The sequence below is a fragment of the Argopecten irradians genome, chromosome 8 (assembly GCF_041381155.1).
Source record: "Argopecten irradians isolate NY chromosome 8, Ai_NY, whole genome shotgun sequence".
NCBI lineage: Eukaryota > Metazoa > Mollusca > Bivalvia > Pectinida > Pectinidae > Argopecten > Argopecten irradians.
Genome location: NC_091141.1, coordinates 12,830,925 through 12,855,444, shown reverse-complemented (window position 1 = coordinate 12,855,444; position 24,520 = coordinate 12,830,925). Strand labels below are relative to the sequence as shown.

General features: G+C 35.1%; 1 protein-coding gene across 1 annotated transcript; it reads left to right on the top strand.

The window, feature by feature from the left end:
• Nucleotides 1-14: 14 nt before the first annotated feature.
• Nucleotides 15-23,092, top strand: LOC138329406 (chromodomain-helicase-DNA-binding protein 1-like). Its single transcript, XM_069276373.1, has 25 exons — nt 15-234; nt 1,810-1,922; nt 2,240-2,346; nt 2,626-2,755; nt 3,964-4,086; nt 5,276-5,432; nt 6,193-6,351; nt 6,805-6,912; nt 7,634-7,804; nt 8,162-8,275; nt 12,412-12,526; nt 12,665-12,818; nt 13,532-13,684; nt 14,275-14,377; nt 15,131-15,276; nt 15,940-16,019; nt 16,239-16,462; nt 17,870-17,968; nt 18,515-18,585; nt 19,220-19,334; nt 19,826-19,934; nt 20,359-20,429; nt 20,889-21,031; nt 21,450-21,521; nt 22,524-23,092. The coding sequence occupies exons 1-25, from the start codon at nt 123-125 to the stop codon at nt 22,638-22,640; spliced, it is 3,066 nt and encodes a 1,021-aa protein (XP_069132474.1). The 5' UTR covers nt 15-122; the 3' UTR covers nt 22,641-23,092.
• Nucleotides 23,093-24,520: the final 1,428 nt, after the last annotated feature.

Sequence of the window (24,520 nt, the reverse complement as noted above, 5' to 3'; positions counted from 1 at the left end):
GTCAGAACCCGGGAAATTGCAAGTAAGCATAAACATGTTATGATCAGTCGAGGCTAGATCAGTCTGATGATTGCAAAACAGTACAGAAAGAAATATTGACAGCGATCGGATCATTCACCAACATGCATGACATAAGTAGCGACAGCGAGAATGACGGAGATGGAGAGTGTTCAAAAGAAATACAAAGGAAATATATCGACAGTAATGATAAGTTGAAGGACTTTGGATGGGCCGGTAAGGAAGATTGCCATAATCTGTACTTAATTATTGATTTAAGGAAATGTTTTATCAACATATCTAACTTTTGTCATATCAGCAGTGTATATGTGAGGTTAACCACTCTTCAATGTTTATGAAATGCAACACAAACTGGATTTAACAAAGTAAACCTAGACCTCAGGTGTCTGCTTCTGGTTTTTGAAATAAATATCCTACCAATACTAGTTCAACATTGATTGTATATTCATACACAGGAGCTTGACGTGCTGTCAATAATATATAATATAAATATATATAAATGATGTTTTACTATATAAAAACATATACTATATAAGGGCATTTTTATATATTTATAATATACATGTATATAATATATTAATATGTTATTGACAGAACGTCAAACTCCTGTGGTTCATATGTAGTACGGAAAGGCTATTATATATTTTCCAAAACCAGAAGCAGGCGCCTCTGCATAGACAGCCAAGTAAGGTCCCACCCCCGAAACAAAAGATTAAAGATTCTTAAAAACAAGGATTTATAAGTGAGAAGGATGTGTCACTTTACACTGCTAAACAGTAAACACCACGCAAGACGCCTAATAATAGGAATAAAAACCATTTTTCTCAACAAATACTCTTATCGAGTCAAATGAAACACCAAGGTAAAGTTTTAAATTTCACAACGTTTAGTACTTGCTTGAAGGATGGAAGATTTAGAAAAAATGTCCTAAATTTTTGTTAAAAAAATACGACACCTCATGAAATGACAGCACGTTTTTAAAAAACAATAATTATTTTATCATAAGAAATATATGTCGTTGGTCTAATATGAGGTTACAACACCAAACAAATGCAAGATTTCCTGCGTAACAGTTCACAGTTAAGATTTATTTCACTTTTTTGCCATTTGGCGCAGTTATAGTCGGCTAATGCTTGGTAATTAGGAAGACGACGGAAAATATAATACAACGGGCGTTAAGAAAATTAGTATTTTATTTTATTTTAATTCAATTGTTCAAAAAGTGTAGTACTAACGGTAAGTTTATAATTTTTGTGACGCTACAAAATTATTAATCTCGTTTTGCTTTCCAATTTGAAAACTTAAAATCCGTTTTGCAAAGTAGGGGCCCTTTAATTTACTGTAATTGAAGATTTTGCCATTATGTTGACTTTATGTACTGTACATGTTGTTTCCTTGTTTTTGTAAAAAAAAATCAATTTAAAGGAAGAGGGAAAGAAGTGGAATGCAGATAAAAGGTCCCAGGTTAAGTGTTCCACCAATGCTTGAAACAGGTCACCAAATGTAGTAGCTAAAAGGAGCAGAAAAGGTATAGCAAGACTGGGTTTTGAACCAGGGACCATCTGAACACTAGATGGATGCTCTACCGATTGAGCTATCTGGTCGCTGGTGATTGATGGTGGTTGCGAGTCATTGCCATCTTGAAAATACTTACCTTTATAAAGGTGCTAATAATAAATACTATCATTTTAGGAATACTCTGATCCCATTTATTCTTTCTTTAATCCACCAAAAATATAATTTCTTAAGCTTTAATTAAAAAACATTTTATGAATGATATTTTGATTATAGATCTACCCCTCCGTCCGTACCAACTGACAGGAGTAAACTGGCTGATCGAATGTTATCAGAAAGGTCATGGTGCTATACTTGGAGATGAAATGGGTCTGGGGAAAACATGTCAGGTAAAAACAATCACCAGTAATGTGTTGATTGAGATTTTTTGAACATACCATGTGTTTCAGTCTATTATCATTCGTTTATGTCATTTACAACCTACAGTATCTTATCTCAATATCATACATAATGACTGAATTACATAATGACTGAATGAAAGGTTTAGGACACTCTTTTCCTTTTACAATTAATGCACACCTGCGAAATGATTATCTGTATTTGGATATACTTACATATAATGAAAAAAAAATCTTATCATCTGTTTTCTTTGTAAAGTATCACAGTATTTCTGTTTTCCTAATATTGTCTTCACACTTCCTTTCAGACAATAGCCTTCCTTACCTACATAGATTCAAGAGCTAAGAAATGGAGACCAAATCTGATCATCTGCCCTCGCTCCATATTGGAGAACTGGGTATCAGAACTGAAAAGGTAAGATACCATATAGTCGGTTATTTATGGGGGGCAGTTTTAATATTTTTTTAAATCATGATTTAACTATTTCTCAATGTTTCATGTATCAAATTTTCACAATCATGGCAATGTCTGCAAAATTATCATCAATATTAAAATAACCGAGTGTACCCTTACAGTACCAGTATATCACAATTATGTCAACTACAGTAAAAGTAAAAACTGGTTTGAAAAGTGAAAGAGAACTAGAACATTTTTATTTTAGAAGTTTTACTTAAATCAAGTATATTTCCTAAGGTTTGCCCCTGATACAGAGGTGAAGAGTTATGTTGGTGACAAAGATGAGAGGAATGCCATGGCTCAGAAACTACGGACAGATGTGAAGGCGGGAGGGCAACCCTTCAATGTTCTTGTTACAACATATGAGGTATATTTTTTCCAAGCTCTCTTCCATTTTTTCAAGAGGAGTCGTGTGTACATCCACTATTCGCAGATTCCAACTGCGCAAGCGATACCTGAAGTCACTGTCTTTTACCATCTCATATATGTTTCTGGTTTAATAGATTTCACCGTTATTTAGCGACACCAATCTTTTAAAACCATAAACTTAAAGATACCTGTCAGCGATGTTCTACTATAAATTAACAACGGTGACATTAGACAGTGCTAAACACATTCATTTAGTGTAAACTTAAAGTGGCATATCATACAAACTATTGAATCAGTCACAATATTCTTAGCATCTGACCGAATTTGGAAACTTCCGAAACAATACAATTAGGTTTATATTTTCAATAAAAAAGTGACAAAACGAATAACTTTTAGTACAGGCCAAAGACATTAACAGCATTATGTAGCAGATTATGTTTAATTTATTTCACATCATCCAAGGTCCTAGGTGTAAGTTGCACTATTGCTTACTAACCCGTGACCATAGACCACATTTGCTGCAGTCCTAATAAATATTTATATAATTACCCACCCTTGTGTAAGAGAAACAGAATAGAAAAAAACATTATACAATATCAGTCCGAGCGTCCGAGATCTAGATCTTATATACACCCGAAAGGCATTCAAGCATGACACAGGTAAGTCACCACGTTTACAGAGACTGGCCAGTGCTGTAGCAGACGACTATTTTGAACAGCGAAACAAGTCTATCATATTCTTCTTTGTAACAAAAAACACAATTAAAAAAGTTCAAAGTAATTTCATATTTTAAGTTCTGATGAAGTAAAGGAAAGTATTTATTACAATATATATATCAAGGACGTAAACCATCTCCTTGCAATAGTCCCGAGGGCAATGAGCGGTCATGATCATTAGTGCTACATACATCTGTTGTCGATGATGATGATATTTTAGGCTTGTCGGTTTATACCTACAGGTTATTTAATAATCATGTTATATTTTATCTCTGAGCAAGGCCTTGTAGATGCATATTGTACTGAAAATTAAGGTTTTAGAAAGTAGTCAGCGAGCACTTTAATGTCTAACAGACATATTTCTAGTTCATATAAAAATAATCAAACATACTTGTTTATAAAAAAATCTTGCAAGGTTTTCATTTTGTAATAAAAATCTTACTGAAGAAAAATGAGATAATCATCAAATGTTTGTGTTTTTCTATTGTAGCTATGCATGAAGGACTCCGGGTTCAATGGATTCCTATCTTCAATGGACTGGAAAGCAGTGGTGGTGGACGAAGCTCATCGTCTCAAGAACAGCCAGTCTCTACTGTACAAAACACTTAATGATGTAAGTTTGATGTCTGTAATATTAATGATGGTCCTTATGATGTAGGAGATTTATAAAGCAAGACTTTCTGACTTGTCACCATACTTGGCAGATGTCTTTCCCTCACTCTAGACAATGTATAAAATGAATAGTCGGTCAAAGAAAACCATTCTAAATGTGTTCATTGGCCTTTCAAAAGTCCTTTCATATCAAAATGACGGTCCACTTCTGCTTACGTTGTCCAGTTCTGACCATTGAAATAATGGAAAAGTTCTAAAAATAAATTCACCTAGCTCTTTGAAAGCCAGGCTGCGTGGAAATGTAACCATGGACATAGCCAGTCGGGAGGACGTTTTAAGATTCATATAGTTTTAATTAATTTCTTGGCATGCAGAGATATTATGATGGGAGATTTTATTTTTCTATTTCATAAGAAATTATACTGGATACATTCACACCATTTTTGCCGACTTAAGCTTTCCTTTGCCCGACTGTTCACTTTAAACATTAGTGTTTTATGTCAGGTATGGTCATGTATAGATATACATGGTCTTGAAAATAGTTTGAGCTCAATGAGTAAAATATGACTGATGGTTACATGGCAACTGTCCTGGGTTCACACCAGGTTTTAAAATTTGTTCACCAACGTTTTTCTGCATCAAATATTTTTGGAGCAAACAAATAAATTTCTATAAATTTGATGGCTATAGAAGTTATCTCCTTTTGCAATAAAGATTATATACACTGATACATGTTTATTATCTCTGAAAATGAATTGATTTGGCAAACACTAAATGAAAGTGTTTATTTTCAGGATGCATTATTTTCTTTCAAAAAGTATATAAACATCAGTTGAAATTTATTGAAATTCACAGGTTTTCAAATTGGCAAAAAGTAATATTGTGTCACTAATGAAATATTTACTTTGTAAAATGTGACTTTGATGACTGGTGGGGTGAACCCCTCTGTCCCTTCTGGGCATCAAACAAACCCAATATCCCGGTTTAATTGAGTTGGTGCTAAATTTATGCATCAGGGGGTAATAGACGTCCTCTCCGGCGACAGTTCTAGTATCACCTGTCTCATACTATGACTCATAATCGAAAACCCATGCGTCACCGGCCTATCGTTTGAGCGGTGACTCTTGGGTTTCCGACGATGGCTATGACTGACATATTTTGATCTCCATATTTAATCTTGACTATTCCAGTGGAGTATGAAGCACCGGGTGTTACTCACTGGGACACCAGTACAGAACAACCTGGAGGAGCTGTACTCTCTTCTCAGCTTCATCTACCCTTCTAAGTTCAGGCTGTCTGGTCTGGACAGGTTTCTACAGAAGTTCAAGGACATTGACCGCTCTAAGGGTAACATATTATCACAAAAAAACTCAATGAGATAAATTAAGAATAATGGGAACTCAGTGTTTGCATGTTGTAGTGAATTGTTAAGTTATAATTAATTAATTGCAACAGCAAATTGTTACAAGCCAACAGAATTAGAAAATAGGGAGGAGATTTGTAGCAGGACATGACTAGTTCTGACACACTTGATAAAAAGATGTGTCAATGTATCAGTAAAATAAATAGTAGTCTTAGTAGACTAGTTTATGTCTAGGCATACCTAGGTAAGCTCATTTTCTGAGAAGGGATAGCAGATTTCTGTTTTCTTTTGTCATGCCATGGTAGATTTGGCAACCAATATATACTGTCAGCCATGTTCGTCTCTTTCTGTTCAGACTGAACTTCTTCTGACCCATCCAGCTTTTACTGTACCGATTTGCATTTGGGGTCATATAATTTGATATTCTCTCATTTTGTTGTATTTGTTATTATTTTTAGAATTAGAAACTGTTTGCATCATATTATGTAATTATGTTCGTTTTGTGTATCTTGATAAAGGGGCAGATCACCTCGAAAAATGTTTAAGTCCACATGGTTGGAATTACTTCTTTAACCCATATTCACCATTTGAAGTAATTTGTATCCTACAGACTTACATTTAATGGGATCCTGTGTCATCTGAAAAATCCTGTTGATATTACTTCTTTGACCCCTATTTATAGAATTGATATTCAAAGTTTTCTAGAATGACTGGAATAACTCCTGTATTGTATAATTAACACAGGTGTGTCAGAGCTCCACAGCCTTCTGCAGCCCTATCTACTGAGGAGGACCAAGGAGGGGGTACTCAAGGACCTACCCAAAAAATCTGAAGTGGTCCTCTACCATGGTGTGTCAAAACTACAGAAGAAACTGTACAAAGCCATTCTCACCAAGGATCTATGTAAGTATGTACAACATAAAAACTAGTCTTGTATTTTTGTCAAGAATTTTGAAATTATTGTCAAATTTTATTATTTTCCTTACTGTACTTAAACCACTTTAGTTTAGTTTATATGATATTTCCACATAATTTTCAATATATTCACCAATACATGAATTTGCTATTATGGGCTCTTACTCATTTATATACATGTACAATTATTCGTGTTCGAGCTCTCTCGCAAAATTATTTGCTATGTGAACATTTGTATCTGGTAAAAACAAAATGGTTAACATTATCATTGTATTGTTTAATATGTTGTTGTGTAATGATGAAAACATACATTTCAATTACATTTTCACATCATCAAAGTAAAAGATTAAGAAGCAAGAAGCTGGATTATATGTGAACTTATTCAGACCTAGTACAATCTGCAGCTGCTGCATCAGATATAGATCTGTTTCATCATTTCAGCTGTGTTTGAGACGCGAGCGAACCAAGCAGGCGGAGGAGGAAGTCCGCGCCTGATGAACATCTTAATGCAGCTTCGTAAATGTGTTAACCATCCATATCTTTTTGATGGTAAGGGTCTGCTTGACACATTACAGAATTTCCTTCATGCATTTCGGATTTGAACCTAGTTAACTTTAATTCATATGTAGACCCTGATTAATCCAAAATTCTGTATTGCAGGTCACGAGCCAAACTTTACACATTTTGGACCTAAAATTAAATTTATTTGAATTTTAGCGATAAAAATTTTGTTTCAACCAATTCTTGATATTTCAAGCATAAAAATATTTGCAACCATGACCTGCGAAATCATGAAAATATTATCATCATGAAAATACAGGTAACTTGAAGACCCACTAGTAGCTGAGAGTTTTACTATGGTCATACTGATTTTTAGGCTGATATTCGGTTTGACTCATCATATATGATGCCTTTATTTCAGTAAAGGCTATAACTTTCATGTAGCGAATTTTGTTTTATTGGGTATAAGATTATAATAATCTGTTTACAGGGAAAAATTCGTTTTATGTTAATTGGTGTGCATGTATCAAGACAAACAGTGTTCTGTTTGATAATTGATTTTTTTAAAGTCAACTACTTATATAGAATTATAAATAGGAAATGACGGATTATCACATCAACAGAAGACAAAAATTCTGCAAAGATTGAGTACAATCAGTCAGGGTGACACTAATGTTTAACAGACACTTCTAGTATTTATTGGTTTGGTGTAACAGAAATGCTATTATTAATAAATACAATGTTTTAATTTGGTTAATTAATTTGGCAGGTGTGGAACCGGAACCGTTTGTATTAGGAGACCACCTGGTCGAGGCCAGTGGTAAACTGGTGGTGATTGATAAACTTCTACATCATCTAAAACAGACTGGACACAAAGTACTCCTGTTTTCTCAGATGACCCGCATGTTGGATATTCTGCAGGATTATCTTGGATACAGAGGTAGTCTTCTACAACACGGCGAAAAAGATCAGGTTTTATACAATATTACACCATCTGCTGATATTGTGTAGTCAATTTCAGTTAATTACATGAAGTTGCTTAAATTTTGATGTTAAGCTCCCACCATGACATGTTGAATCATATAGGATGCTTGTGTCTGTCCTGTCCCTGATTGCATGTCAAGGCAGAGACATTTATTTCTTAAAGGTATTACTCGTTTTACCAAAGTCTGTTTGTTATATGTTAAATTTATATTTCTAATGATTTATTAAAAGTTGAAATAAATAGTATAAATGCCTTTTAAGAATTAAGGGTTCACAGGGTTTGAAATGAATTGTCATCATCTTTCTGTTTAAGATTATAACTACGAGCGTCTGGACGGATCTGTAAGAGGAGAGGAAAGGTTCCTGGCAGTTCAGAACTTCAACAAAAACGAGGAAACATTTGTATTCTTACTCAGCACTAAAGCAGGTATGGTTAATGATTATAAAGTATCTGTTTGATATCATTAGAGGTCTGTCTTATTATCAGTCACAGTCTATATTTGACGGATCACCAGCTGTCAGTCAATGGCATTTGACTTAGCATTTTGTATTGTGTATTGCTCATTGAATACACGTGCGTTTGCGGGCACAAGACGTGGCTAATGTTACACCTTACGCTGGGTTAATAGCAGCAGTCAATGCCCTTATGTGTGCTCACATATACATTGTACAGTGGAACCTCCCAAAACCGAACCTTCTCAAAACCGATCACCTCTAGAAACCGAACATGGATGTCATGTACGGAATGAATTCCTCTTTATTAATAGTATATAAAACTTCCCAAAACCGATCCCTCCCAATTCCGAATACCGGACCGATTTTGAGATCGGAATAGTCGAATGTAACTAAAATACACTTCTGAAAACCGGCCTTACCTGAGCGACACCGATAGATTGCATTGAGGTCTGATCAACCGACCATGAAATACACACGTACCTGTACCATAGTTGTTGCATGCCATGTCCTTGGGCATGTATACAGATGTGAAGGCTATAGGTACACAGTAATTATACCCGAGATGGTGGTGTAATTATTTAATCATGCCTATTGTTTATAATTAGATATCTAACGAAGGTCTACCATGTGCACGCAGTTTGTTTACTGTAGGAAAACAAGCAGAGCTAGTAATAAAGAGAAATTTTCGCATTCAAATCACACGGGTTTTTAGCTCACCTGGCCCGAAGGGCCGGTGAGCTTATGTCATGGTGCGGCGTCCGTCGTCCGTCCGTCCGTCCGTCGTCCGTCCGTCCGTCCGTCCGTCCGTCCGTCCGTCAACATTTCCTTTAAATCGCTACTAGTCATAGAGTTCTGCATGGATTGTAACCAAATTTGGCCACAAACATCCTTTGGGGAGGGGAAACAGAACTTGTATAAATTTTGGCTCTGTCCCCCCTGGGGCAGGAGGGGCAAGGGCCCAATAGGGGAAATAGAGGTAAATCCTTTAAATCGCTACTAGTCATAGAGTTCTGAATGGAATGTAACCAAATTTGGCCACAAACATCCTTGGGGGAAGGGGAACAGAACTTGTATAAATTTTGGCTCTGGTCCCCCGGGGGCAGGAGGGGCGGGGCCCAATAGGGGAAATAGAGGTAAATCCTTTAAATTGCTACAAGTCATAGAGTTCTGAATGGAATGTAACCAAATTTGGCCACAAAACATCCTTTGGGGAAGGGGAACAGAACTTGTATAAATTTTGGCTCTGGTCCCCCGGGGGCAGGAGGGGCGGGGCCCAATAGGGGTAATAGAGGTAAATCCTTTAAATCGCTACAAGTCATAGAGTTCTGAATTGAATGTAACCAAATTTGGCCACAAACATCCTTTGGGGAAGGGGAACAGAACTTGTATAAATTTTGGCTCTGGTCCCCCGGGGGCAGGAGGGGCGGGGCCCAATAGGGGAAATAGAGGTAAATCCTTTAAATCGCTACTTGTCATAGAGTTCTACATGAATTGTAACCAAATTTGGCCACAAACATCCTTGGGGGAAGGGGAACAGAACTTGTATAAATTTTGACTCTGGTTCCCCTGGGGGCAGGAGGGGCGGGGCCCAATAGGGGAAATAGAGGTAAATCCTTTAAATCGCTACTAGTCATAGAGTTCTGAATGGAATGTAACCAAATTTGGCCACAAACATCCTTGGGGGAAGGGGAACAGAACTTGTATAAATTTTGGCTCTGGTCCCCCGGGGGCAGGAGGGGCGGGGCCCAATAGGGGAAATAGAGGTAAATCCTTTAAATCGCTACTTGTAATAGAGTTCTACATGAATTGTAACCAAATTCTGCCACAAACATCCTTGGGGGAAGGGGAACAGAACTTGTATAAATTTTGACTCTGGTTCCCCAGGGGGCAGGAGGGGCGGGGCCCAATAGGGGAAATAGAGGTAAATCCTTTAAATCGCTACTAGTCATAGAGTTCTGAATGGAATGTAACCAAATTTGGCCACAAACATCCTTGGGGGAAGGGGAACAGAACTTGTATAAATTTTGGCTCTGGTCCCCCGTGGGCAGGAGGGGCGGGGCCCAATAGGGGAAATAGAGGTAAATCCTTTAAATCGCTACTAGTCATAGAGTTCTGAATGGAATGTAACCAAATTTGGCCACAAACATCCTTGGGGGAGGGGGAACAGACCTTGTATAAATTTTGGCTCTGACCCCCTGGGGGCAGGAGGGGCGGGGCCCAATACGGGAAATAGAGGTAAATCCTTTAAATCTCTACTTGTCCTAGAGCTCTACATGAATTGTAACCAAATTTGGCCACAAACATCCTTGGGGGAAGGGGAACAGAACTCGTATAAATTTTGACTCTGGCCCCCCGAGGGCAGGACGGGTGGGGCCCAATAGGGGAAATAGAGGTAAATCCTATAAATCACTTCTTGTCCTAGAGTTTTGTTTGGATTGTGACCAAATTTGGCCATAAACATCCTTGGAAGAAGGGGAACAGAACTTGTATAAATTCTGGCTCTGACCCCCTGGGGGCAGGAGGGGTGGGGCCCAATAGGGGATTTAGAGGTTAATATTAAAATTCCTTCAGAAAAGAAACAATGAACCTGTATTCAGAACATTACTTGGCATTACAAACCAGGTGAGCGATACAGGCCCTCTGGGCCTCTTGTTTTTATTTACATATAGGTAGTTGTCGGATAACGTAAATTATCTGTATGAAGAAGCCAAAGCCATGTATTGTTTTAGAAAATGACTATGTCATATAATGACCGGCATCGACTGATCATCGTGTAATTAGACCATTAAATTTGATTCTTGGCGTAACCAGAAGCGATCGGTCGTATGTAGGTTGCAGGCGAAAACATCCCCAAGAACATTCACGCAACTAACTAACTAAATTACGTTTATAAGCGGTAACAAAGTCAAGTTTGCTGTAATCCATTCCTTTTAAACGTATTATTCTCTTTTTTGTGATAACATTCACATTAACAATCAATATTTGAATTAAAATAATGGCGATAAATTTAAAATGATTAATTCAAATGATAAACTATTGAAAATTGTACATGAATACATTAGTGATACCAGACGTTTTGTATGAGATGTCATTGACACTGAGAACATTTAATTCTATTCAATAAGATATTGTGAACATTTATTAAATATGCTTTTCCACCAACGAATGCTATTTTCTCTCCATCAAATACATGAGCAAACGAATTGATGTTTTCTACAGAAAGTCTTAACTTCTTTTCTACTTCTAAATAAAAATATAAAATAATTTATTACATCCCGAGAAATGTCCATGCCACTGTGCCCTATATGGAACACATTCACCAAATGTATTGTAAATTACTTCAATAGATATATATTAACATGATTAAATGCTAATTATTGCTCAAATAATGAAATTCATTTATTCCTTGTTGGTGGTGGAGCATCTTTAAAATATTGTAAATATTGTGATACTCATCTGACAATAATTTCTTATGTTTTATTTTAAGCTTATGAGATTCTCCTAAATTATTTGTAATTTCTGTTAACGAGATGCTATTTCTATTGATGGATTTTATGTATTGTACTGTTATTCATGTAGCTACCGGGGAGAGGGCTAATATAGGCATAGCCTGTTGCCCAATCCCAATTGTAATACTACAATAAAATATTCTGAAATGAAATGAAACAATCAATATCGGTCGGTTTTAACGAACTCTAGGCATACGTGCGGTGCACTAATGTAAAAAACGACTTCCGATCGATTAAATCCGGATCGTGATGATCGGTATTCGGTTCACTTCTCCAAACCGAACCCTCTCTAAACCGGCCGAAATTATATGCACCGACCATGATCGGTTTCGAGAGGTTCCACTGTATTACAATTAGGGATTTTACAAATTTCCATCTAAGTTGTAAATGTACTGACCTTAGTGGTAGTTTTGAAGCGCTAATTCAGGTACAGTGGAAAATTTTGTAAAGGGGTAGTTCTGGTTTTGAACCACCAAATTGCACTAATTTATATCGCTGCTAATAAATGTAATTTTAAGTTTTTCACATTTGCACTATAATTTGACTGTGCTAAAGTGAGTGCGTTTACAGTATTTAAAGCTTTGTGAACTTTTAACAGGTGGCCAGGGGTTGAACTTGGTAGCAGCTGATACAGTGATATTTGTGGACAGTGACTTCAACCCTCAGAACGACCTCCAGGCTGCGGCAAGGGCACATCGTATTGGACAAGTCAGGTACACATACATCTCTGTAAAAACATTTGATACAGCTGGGTAATATCTTCTATACAGTATGACATAACCTTAAGACTAACAATATTATAATTTGACAGGTAGACTAACAATATTATGATATTGTACTTATTCTTACAGACCAGTGAAAATAGTGAGACTGATAGGTACCAATACCGTTGAGGAGATCATTCTACGTCGGGCGGAGGACAAACTACGACTTACTGAAAAAGTTATTGAGGAAGGACAATTCACACTCGGGGCCAAATCTCTCATCACCACTGACAAAGTTGGGGTAGGTACATGTGTTCATGTTCTCATTCACCCCTAAAATTTCATAATGGACTGGTCTAGTCTTTGATTTAGAACAACCTACATGTGGCTTCAGGGGTGAATAAGTTAAGGATCCTAGTCTTTCTGTCCATTTTAGACAGCTTATTGATACTACTTTTTAATACAATGCGTGTAGCGTTTGTATTATTGCTATCCAGTTTACTGTTGATTTGTAGGACTTGCTCTACCAACTAGGTCAACTGTACCTTATAATACCAGTACTCCCTGACTGTTGCCTGCTGGTGACTCCTCGGTTCAACTTACATAATCTTTGTTAATAATAATTCAAATTGGACTAACTATTTTTAATATCTCCCTAGGTACTGCCTCTCTTTTGGCTTGAGAGTAGACCATTCTCGCCTACATGGTGAGAGTTCTAGGTTCTACCCCATGCAAAAATTCTTTATCAATGGTAGTTTCAAGTTGTCTTTGATGGAGGATATGCCCTAGTCTTGGAATCAAAACCTTGTATGAAATGTGAAAAACAAGACTTTTTATACTTTACCATGCTACCAACCTGGCATACAACCACCCAATGAGCTTGTCCTAAAATCATCTTAGTTAGCTGTTGTGATGACAAAATACAATGGAATCCTTGTATGTATAAAGTGGATTTATTAGGTTGAATATGATGCAAAAGTTGACAATTTAATTTAAGTTGTATTAAACTTACAGCTTCAGGATATCCTCAAATTTGGTGTGGACAGTTTGTTAAACGAGGAGGATAATGATGAACCTGAAATAGATTTCACAAAGATTCTTGGTCCGTCGATCAACGGTGAATGGCAGCCAGACGAGGAGCCAGAAGCAAAAGCCAGCAGTTCCATGGTGGGTGTAACTACAGTAAAACATGTTTATATAAAAAAAACACTCTTTAATACAGCTAATTCATGGTTATAGAGTAGTATTTTTCTTTTTATTTCAAACTTCCTATGTGTATAATTATATAACTTAAATGTGCTGTATGTGGATTCTAAACCAATTCTTATAAGATTCATGGCCATTTTTAAGTCAATGGCCATGAAATACTACATTTCATTTAGTCTCAAGTTCATGGCCATCATTGACATATAAATGGCCATGAATCGAACAAGAAAAAGTTATCATTAAAGAAATTCATTAAGTTTATTAGATTGATTTCTTTCTGTGATAATTCTATTGATTATTCATAGAGCAACTGTCAATAGTCATGGGATGTTCAATTAAATCATGGCCATGATATTGGTTTTTATTTTTCATGCGATTTATAACAATTCAGTAATACATATGAAAAATTGTCAACAAAATTTAATGGCCAGATTCATGGTATTTTATTGCATTTTCACGTTTATTTATTTCATAGCTTTTCATAGTATTGACATAGAATCATGAAATTTGTTGTGTGATGTTTACGGTGTAATACTAATACATGTTACCAGGACTTGGAGGTGGGACCAGCCAGTATGTACGAGTTTGAGGGGACAGATTATTCAAAGGAACCCACGGCTGATGATATTAAGGCTTTTGAACAACTGTTGGCAGGTTTGTTGTAATATTTGTGTCTCTGACAACCTATGTATACTTAAAACTTTTTACTTCAAAGTTGACAGCAGTGCTCTTAGATAAAGATGCTCCACCGCTGACAAATGGTATTTTTCATTATCAAAACAGGAGCAGACGATTTAGTACTTTTCTTCAGTTACAGGAGCAGACGATTTAGTACTTTTCTTCAGTTACAAAAGTTACTTACTTTATACCACACCATTGAAAAGTTTGAGCTTCTAATTTCCCTTCAAATGATGAGTATCATTCATGCTCTGATCTCCCGGTGATGAAACATCTTTAAAACTTGAGTAATCAAAGTTGACAGCAGTGCTGTTAGTTAGTAATTAAAGTTTCCTTTTGCAGCTATTAAATTTCTTGATTTCTATTTCAAAACAACTTTGCGAAAATTATAAAATTGAATGGAAATTTTTATCTGTAGAAGTGATGTAGATATTAATTTACCCAAAATTGACAAAAGTAAATCGCACAAGAGAGACAGTTGGTTCACAATGTGATACCTTATCTGAGCATGTTTGACAAATTATTTGAATTCGTTGTGTCAAATAAAAACTAGTTACTGTAAAATACTTTGAATCAAGCTGAACCTGAAGTTAGACAAATTTTGAGTTATCAAAGTTTAAACATTATCTTAAGTAGCAGATATTTTAATTTTTTGAAAAATACTGTAAGAGTTTTCGAATCATAAAATGTCGTATTACGCAATTATTTCCTATCCTGTTTTTGGTGCAGTGGAGAAAGAAATATTGGAGGAAGATACCTCAGCAGGGAGATTGCGACGAGGAAAAAGCACAAAGTTATTGGAACTATTCCCGGAGGTCAAAAGGAAACCACGGAAACCGCTGACAGCGGAGGAACTGGAGGAGAGAAATGCCAAGGTAAAAGGCCCATATGTCCTTTATCTGTTTGTTTATGGTTGTTTTTTTAATATCTTCCTCAACGAAGTTAAGGGGGGTATACTTGAATCAGGCTGTGTGTCTGTCTATCTATAGACACAACTTTGTCCGACCTAAACTAATCGACAGATTTTGATAAAATTTGGTTCACAGAACACAGACATAAATGAGAGTTAAGTAAACTATATAGGGTTCTGCAATGTTCCTTATTAATGGAGTTATTACTAAATTTGAGCAGCGGGGGATATTAGTCATTTACTCTGGTGACAGTTCTAGCTCTTTAGAACTTTTGAACTCCTAGACATGTACATACATTACATGGTTGCGGAGATATAACTTCTAGTATAACAAAATGTAGTCAAACCCAACATACATGATCTATATATTTTCAGTGGTTTTAAAAACAAAGTTTTCCGGTTACTTTCAAGTTGTAAATTGACAAATAATCTGCCCCACTTCCTTTCAGCATCAATAATGACAATATGCAGTTAAAAAACCATAGAAACAGTTTTAGTCGAGGAATTAAGACTTTATTTTGTCATTGTTAAAGACATGGCAGTGTTTTATTATAAATATTGAAATATCCAGCTGGATGGACACAGGATGTAAGGGCCACTATTCCAATAACTTATGTTATAATTACAGAGAAAAGAGGCAGCAGAGAAGAGAGCAAAGCTTGCTGAGGAAAAGAGAATAAAGAGAGAGGAGCAAAGGATAAAAAAGAGGTTGGTTTTGAGACGGGTTTGGTATGCTTGGTTCCACCCATATTTTTACTTTGTAAGTTGTGCATAAAAATAAGAAAGAAACCCAATTACTGATAAGACCAAAACAAAAATGTCTGTTTAGGGTTACCGGACCGACCCTAATTTTTTACCTGACCGACCCTAATTTGTTTTTCCACATGATTTGACTGGATTTGAAAATATTTCCTTTTTGATGTGCAGGGAGGCGATGTGGAAGGAAGCAGGGTATATATCTTCATGTGTCCAGATTGAAAGTGACGAGGAGAAAGAGGAGGAAGAGAACGGAGAGGAAGAGATGTTTGATCTCTCTCAGGAGGAGGACGTGGTAGAAGTTACGAAGAAAACGGCGATTAACTACGTCAGCGGGGATGTGACACGACCAGTCAAGGCAGGGACGTTGGTGAATGTCATTGTGCACTGTGCAGGTAATTGTTGTCTTTATTAACCGATCGCCAGGTGTAATATAGCCACGCCTCATGCTCACAAACGCACATGTTTCTATTCAATGTCGGAGCAAACATCGTAGCACACACAATACAAAATGCAAAGCCACATGTGGTTTGATTGACAGCTGGCGATCCGTCAATTTGGGGGATGTCTGATTATTTTGTTTTTATTTTGGGGATGTCTAATTATTTTGTTTTTATTTGGGGGATGTCTAATTATTTTGTTTTTATTTGGGGGATGTCTTATTATTTTGTTTTTATTTGGGGGATGTCTAATTATTTTGTTTTTATTTGGGGGATGTCTAATTATTTTGTTTTTATTTGGGGGATGTCTAATTATTTTGTTTTTATTTGGGGGATGTCTTATTATTTTGTTTTTATTTGGGGGATGTCTAATTATTTTTTGTTTTTATTTGGGGGATGTCTTATTATTTTGTTTTTATTTGGGGGATGTCTAATTATTTTGTTTTTATTTGGGGGATGTCTTATTATTTTGTTTTTATTTGGGGGATGTCTTATTATTTTGTTTTTATTTGGGGGATGTCTAATTATTTTGTTTTTATTTGGGGGATGTCTTATTATTTTGTTTTTATTTGGGGGATGTCTAATTATTTTGTTTTTATTTGGGGGATGTCTAATTATTTTGTTTTTATTTGGGGGATGTCTTATTATTTTGTTTTTATTTGGGGGATGTCTTATTATTTTGTTTTTATTTGGGGGATGTCTTATTATTTTGTTTTTATTTGGGGGATGTCTAATTATTTTTTGTTTTTATTTGGAGGATATCTTATTATTTTGTTTTTAATTTGGGGGATGTCTAATTATTTTGTTTATATTTTTCTTTGTGTCTTCCTTGTGTATATAATATCTTCTTTTAGCGTTAAAAGTTCTCTAAATAATTTTGACCTACTACACATCTAAATACTTAAAAATTGTGCTCTAGAGTAAACAATTTCTCCAATAAAGATTATATTATACAATGGGCTGATTATTTTAGGATTTCCTACTAGGCCTATAAATAGTTGTATACAGGCCTCAGTGAATGGGTCAATGATATAAAACCATATTTATGTCCTCCAATTATATATAAACAGCTGTGGTAGTTTAAGGATGTACTGTGTTGTAATAGAGAAGGAAAACTATCCATCTGAGAAAGTAGGGCTGTTTTCATTTATACCATTGGTTGGACCAAATCTTTTGTTTTTTTATTAATACCTTATGATTTCATATTGTGGAATGATTACTTTTACAAACAGTCCAACCGTATAAACCAAAATTGTGTAGATGATTTAGGTCTGCCATTACTGCCCCCTATATTTATTGATTACAGGTACAAACAGTCTCTATTTTACACAATTACTGATTTTATTTGCATGTTTACTGTAGATGATTCCGGAGGCTGGGGTAAAGGTGGTATATTCTCTGCAATAGAACGTCGTTCTACAGGACCACAGGAACAATACGAGTTGGCAGGAGATATGGGAGGTAGGCTGTCCTGGTTCCTCTTATCATGGAAACTGTTATAAAATTTAAATGAAAGGTTTGAAAAAAATATTTTAATAACAGAATTCAGGTTTTCTAGCTGGATAACTTTACACATAGTTATAATTCCATTTTCTGTTAATGTTCTTCAGAAACAACATTTGACTACATTAAAAAAAAATTCTTAACTTCTCCCTAACAGTGTCATATAGGGCAGGTTTAAAATCTTTTTCTGTAAATGAATGTGTTGGTATGCTAGTGTATATTTATTAATCATAACATATTTATAACAATATAGGGGTTTTCGAGATTCCAAAATAATATTGGTAAAGTATGATTTACCGTTGATTATAGCCTGACCTTCTGGTTCTTGTGGCATCATCTTTTGGTGTGAATCTTGTGTGATGTCATAATCTCCGGAAGGTGAGTCTAATTGACAATAAATTGTACTTTACCCACATAGTTTTGGGATCTTGAAACTCTCATATTATTTTGGAATGTAAAGCTTGACATATTGACTAATACAACAATTAAATATTTTGTACATAGATTTAGATCTTGGGGACTGTCATCTGATTGCCCTTGATGACAAGCACACTCGTGATGGAGAAGAGGACTGGGTAAAAACATCAATACATTTTTGAAATGATCAGCCCACTTTATTAGGAGATCTATATAACTCATTTTGCTTACTCATGATTATCTTCCTTTCTATAAAGCCATCTCTCCAGGATACTTTGAAATTCTAAAGTTGTATTTGCTAGTGAATAATTGAATGAAGTCATCAAATGCCTGAATGTTGATTAATACATAATTGCTCACATAGATTGAATTTACCTTGAATTATTCTAAAAAAAAAATCTGCACTCAAAGTCAGGTCATCAATTGTAATTGACAAGATTGAAGCCATGCTTGACAAATTTTGAGGTAAAAGATTTAGACCTTGGAAGAAAAAAGAAGAGAAAATTTGCTACTTTTCAACTGAAAAAAATGCATGACTTTTAATCTAATTCTGAGATTAGTTACTGTTGAACATTAAAGGGCATTAAAAGGATTTTGTATACCTATGTAGTCTTGCTTTTGATGATTTTAATTCAGACCCTATTATGAAACACTGAAGGTTTTCTTCCTAAAAATCCAGATCATATCATTTAGATATCAGTGTCAAATGTTTAACATATTATTTGCTGCATGTGTTTAACTTACAAATATTGTATGTTTAACAGTTGATTGTTTGACATGTTTAACTTCCAGTTGGCCCTGATAATCGGCCAGCACAGGGACAAATATAACAATCTGTCGGGGATAAAGTTGTCTGCCCTCCAGCAAGGTCTCAAAGCTGTTCACTACCTCGCCAAGGCAAGGAAAGGTAACTCCCATCATATTACAACTTGTTTATTGCCCCTACGTTATTAATAGGATAAAAAATACCTTTGTAAACCAACTTATTTTCGCATGTTTCCTGGGCCAATGGAATTGTGAAAAATAAGTTGCTGAAAAAAAGATTCATCTAAAAGTGCAGTAGAGCATTTTACATGCAAACTGTGAAATGAAAATTGCCGTAAAAAAGTTCATAAAAACACCAAAAAATTTGGCATGAAAATGCCAAATAAAGTTGGTGTTAAAATAAGTTGATTTATAGTAGCTTTTCACTTGATTTAGGTTTTGTATACTCCTGTTCAAATTTTCTATGTGATTCAAGGTCAATTGGAACAAGAACAAAAAACTTCAAAATGTTGTCTTAAATGTCGTAAAACTGGTTGTATTTAGCTCTAATCTTCAGCTTCTAATGTGAACATATCACAAAGATTTGCTCTAGATATGCTGGGCACTAATTTCTCTATGTTTTTGTATTAATAGCCAGTGTTCACTTACCACGAATCGGTCACGACACCCCTGGGTTTAACTGGTACGGTACAGAAAGACTCATCAAAAAACATTTAGCATCAGAAGGCATTCCTACATATATGTATCCTTTACTTAAAGAATTTTGAATCCTTTAATTCGTTTGATCATATAGAAAAATTCATCATTTTAGTAACTTATTTACTTGACATAACCAAAGTGATGTCGTGTGATTTATTCGACGGACTTGTGTTACATGTGTGATAGGATGGTAGTGGTTAAGCTGCTTTCACCTAGTGGGCTGGGGTTCAATCCCAACACAGACGTGAAAAGGTAAGGGTCACCTGTCAGATCAAATGGGTCTCCTCTGGACACTCCGTTTGTTTTAACTTGTTTCGCAATCGATGTAAAATAAAGTTTATTTTTATCGTTTGATGTGCTCTTATATGACAAATAGGCTTTGAACGAAAATATGCACACCAATTAAAAATAGTGTGCCACATTAAAATACTAGTTTTGACAAAACAAAATTCCTTAACTTGACCCAGTTATTATTACCCCCGTAAACAGCAGCTACTGAAACGGAAATCTTCAGAAGACAGTGACCCACCTGCTAAAAGTAAGTATATTATCCACCTGGTGATGTTTTTATTGTTGAACACAATTTTTTACAAAATTAATACAACCACTAGTCATAAAGTAATCAATGTATTTTTGATATATCCATTATTTACATAACTTTGTTTTGAAATTTTAGTATTTTATTTTTGTGCTTTGTTCGCATGGAGAAGATATCTTAACTAATGGCAGGGCATTGATGGCCGAGTGGTTAAGATGTCCCGACATATTACAAGTCCTTCACCTCAAGGTTGCGAGTTTGAATCCTATGTGGGCCAGCTGTCCGGTACTGATGGCTGGGCGCTGGTTTTTGTCCAGGCACTCTGGCTTAAATTTACGCCACCATCAATACCTGGCACATCTTTAAATGACCCTGGCTATTAATTGGACGTTAAACTAATAAAACCAAAACCATGCAAGATCTTACCTTATGTAGCATTGATAATGAATCTATTTGCAGAGAAGAAGATATCCAGTTATAAGGAGAATGACAATAAACCTCATACTCTGCCCGATATATTCCGTGGTGTCACAGCATATCTACATCCTACCAATATCACCCCCGACCAGATCAAGAAATACCGACGATATCTAGTGGCATATCCTTCTGTTGGTACAATTCACAACTCTATATATGAGCCCCTATGACTAATCTTCTATCTATTGAACTAGAAACTTTCAATAATTTTCCTTTTTTTTCTTGGTAGCTATCCTCATCAATAAAAATGCAATGTAAGTTAATGTTTTATGAGCTGGACAATGCCGATATCTTAGATATTACCATATTTAACTAGAAAAACAGCTATTTTTAATTAGGGACTTATTGCTTATTTGGACCAAATCTAGTCTAACCTTTCACATTTTGCACAAATGAAGCCATAGTTTTCAAAAGAAGTAATCATATACTGGTATTTATATTCTCAAGGCCTTTTCAAACTGGGTTTGTTATTATAGAGATGGGCTTATTGGATCAGATATGATGTTCAGAGGGATAAGTTTTGTCCTTAATATTCGTACATATGATGCTGATGTTGACTCTATCGTTGGAGACAAGACAACTCATGTGGTAGTCCACTCAAGCTGCTCAGCAGAAGTAAGTCAAATAATTCCCTCTTCTCCAAAATATCATAAAAAACTATGCATTTGTTGTAATATTACTCATTTATTGAAGACATACATGTTTTCAAATTCAGAGATAATCATATGAATTACCTTTATGCAAATTTGACCATACCAAGTCATTCCGCTATGTCCTTTATTTTTAAGAAGGTTGAAAAGAGCTTAGTATTGATAGTAACATTGTATATATTACTCCCAAGGTCATCCTTATTCAATCTTTTAGAAAACCTTTCTGCTTATTGTCTAACTTAAGATAGTAATGATGGTTTCTCATTTTTGTGTCGCCTGCAACGCAAGGGTGACACCTAGGTATCACTATGTCGGCGTCAGTGTCTGGAAAACGGTTTCCTAGCGATAACTTAATTATTTATTGTCCGATTTCAACCAAATTTGGTATATTGCTTTATATCAATGAGATTTCGGATGAGTTCTATAATAGACAAATTCCGTCAATATTTGCAAGACTTTAAAATTGTCAAAACAGATAAATCAATGGTTTCCGCTCAATAACTTAAATATTTATTGTCCAGTTTCAACCAAATTTTATAAATTGCTTTATATCAATGAGATCTTAAATGGGTTGAGTTGTGGTCAAAATCCGTCAATATTTGCAAGAGTTACAGGACTTTAAAATCGGCAAATCATGGTTCCTGCTCGATAACTTAAGTATTTATTGTCCGATTTCAACCAAATTTGGTGTATTGCTTTACATCAATGAGATCTTAGATGGGTTTGATACTGGTCAAAATCCATCAATATTTGCAAGAGTTATGGGACTTCACCTAATTATTAACAATATTTTCAACTGTAAATAACTATTTTTTATGATGCTGTGCTGGCGACACTTCCATGGAATTCTTGTTCTATAATACAACTATAACAACTATATCAAACACAAGGTTGTTTATTGTTATAATTATAGTAGTATTTATTAGTAAGTTCGAATATGAATTGACTTGTATTTGTTATATTTTAGGATGTGAAATCCATAGGAACACCCAAAGATGCTGTAGTTGTATCACAAAAATGGCTGGACGATAGCTTTAGTAAGGGACGCTGTCTACCAGTCAAGCAGTATGTGATCGACAAATGACTGAAATAAATTCAACATACGGGAATGAAAAGCATGGCTTGTTTAATGAATTCCTGTGGGACAAAATCACTTGATGAAGAAGCTGTTGTAACCCTAATGCAGTATAAAAATGTAAACCAAGAGTAGATTTTGCAATTGACTGTCATAGACAGTTAACTGTAAATGTGGTCAAATAATAATGTGGCATCTAATTTGATTTGATCTGATCCCTAGTTAAAATACACCAAATTTAACCATTTGTGGAAATAGATTGGTTAACAATACAAAATAGAAACCATTCCAGTATAGGTTTGTTTACATAACTAAAGCTTCTGTGAAATTGTAACAGTTTTAAGCTTGTAGGACTAGGCTGTGAACAACACTTTTTTTCAATATTTTGCGTCAGTTATTTTATTCGTGAATACATTAATTCACATGATCAGTGGGCTCTCACTAATAAACATGCAGTCATATTTAGAATACATTTATTCTTGAAACATTCAATTGCTCGAAACTCTCCCGTAAAATTATGCACAAATTTGTATCTTGGATTACTGAATTATTTTTGTTATTAAACTTTTCTGAAGAATAAATGTTAAAACAGGTAGTTGTTGATTTCATAGAAAAATAGTTATTGCAAGGTCGCTGGTGGATATTGTTAAAGAAAAGTTAGAATGTCTTGATGAATTTGTTTATTGTTTAGTTGTGATTGTATCAAGTTTGTTTGATATTAAACTGTAAGATGTTAAGTGTTTTATTGAAGGATAAACTTGAATAGATTTTTTATATTATAGAGATATAACACAAAATTCTGAGTGTACACTAAATTTATGATGAGAGTACACTCAGAATTTTGTGTTATATCTCCATAACATAAAAAAATGTATTCAAATTAATCCTTATAATTCAATTTACTAAAGACAATCTCTCCAATATTCAAAAATTATTTTGGGACTCTTTCGTCTATGAAATCATTACGCTGTTATCTCAGCCAATCCGAAGCGACATTAAAAACGGCATCGCCATTTTTTTCCTTTATGGGCTGATAAAGTATTTTTAAGCCAATGAAAACGCTCCTTGCAAGCAAAATTGAATTATTGTTGTGAAATGTGTAGAAAGAAACAAATATCCATTAAGTGTGTATTATTGTATTTACTACATTATTTATTCTCTAATTTTTATTAGGATCATTTCTTTTGTGATTTGTTTATATCAAAACACAATTCAAGATACATTACAGTAGATTGCACAAATTTGGCACAATATAACATAAATATTTATGGTGGTAATATGCATCACACATTTAACACTATAATATGCTCTCTGCCTATATATAGACAATGAATATTTTTTTCAGCTACAGCAGTCAATGTAATCTGATTAAAATACAGATCCTTATTCACTACGTTTGATATGAGGATCTGACAATATCCCATTAGGGGTCACGTCAGAATGACCTTTGGAAATGGCCAACTAAATTGGCACTGCCAGAATCTTGACTGCGGGCGAACTAGTTTGAATATTTTCGTGTACGTAGTCATCTCGCCCAAAGTACACAACAATGCTCAATGTGTATGCTTACTGGGACGAAATAACGTTAACAATTCACGTAGAAATGTGTAGAACATGTATTTGATCTGGAGTAAAGTGGAAAAAGGTCATCCGAACGTGACCCCATATGGGATATTGTCAGATCCTATATTGAACGAAGTGGTTTTAGAGACACCATACAGCTGTATTGTCCTTCTAGAAATTGTCAGTGATTTTAGAGACACCATACAACTGTATTGTCCTAGAAATTGTCAGTGATTTTAGAGATACCATACAACTGTATTGTCCTTCTAGAAATCGTCAGTGATTTTAGAGACACCATACAGCTGTATTGTCCTTCTAGAAATAGT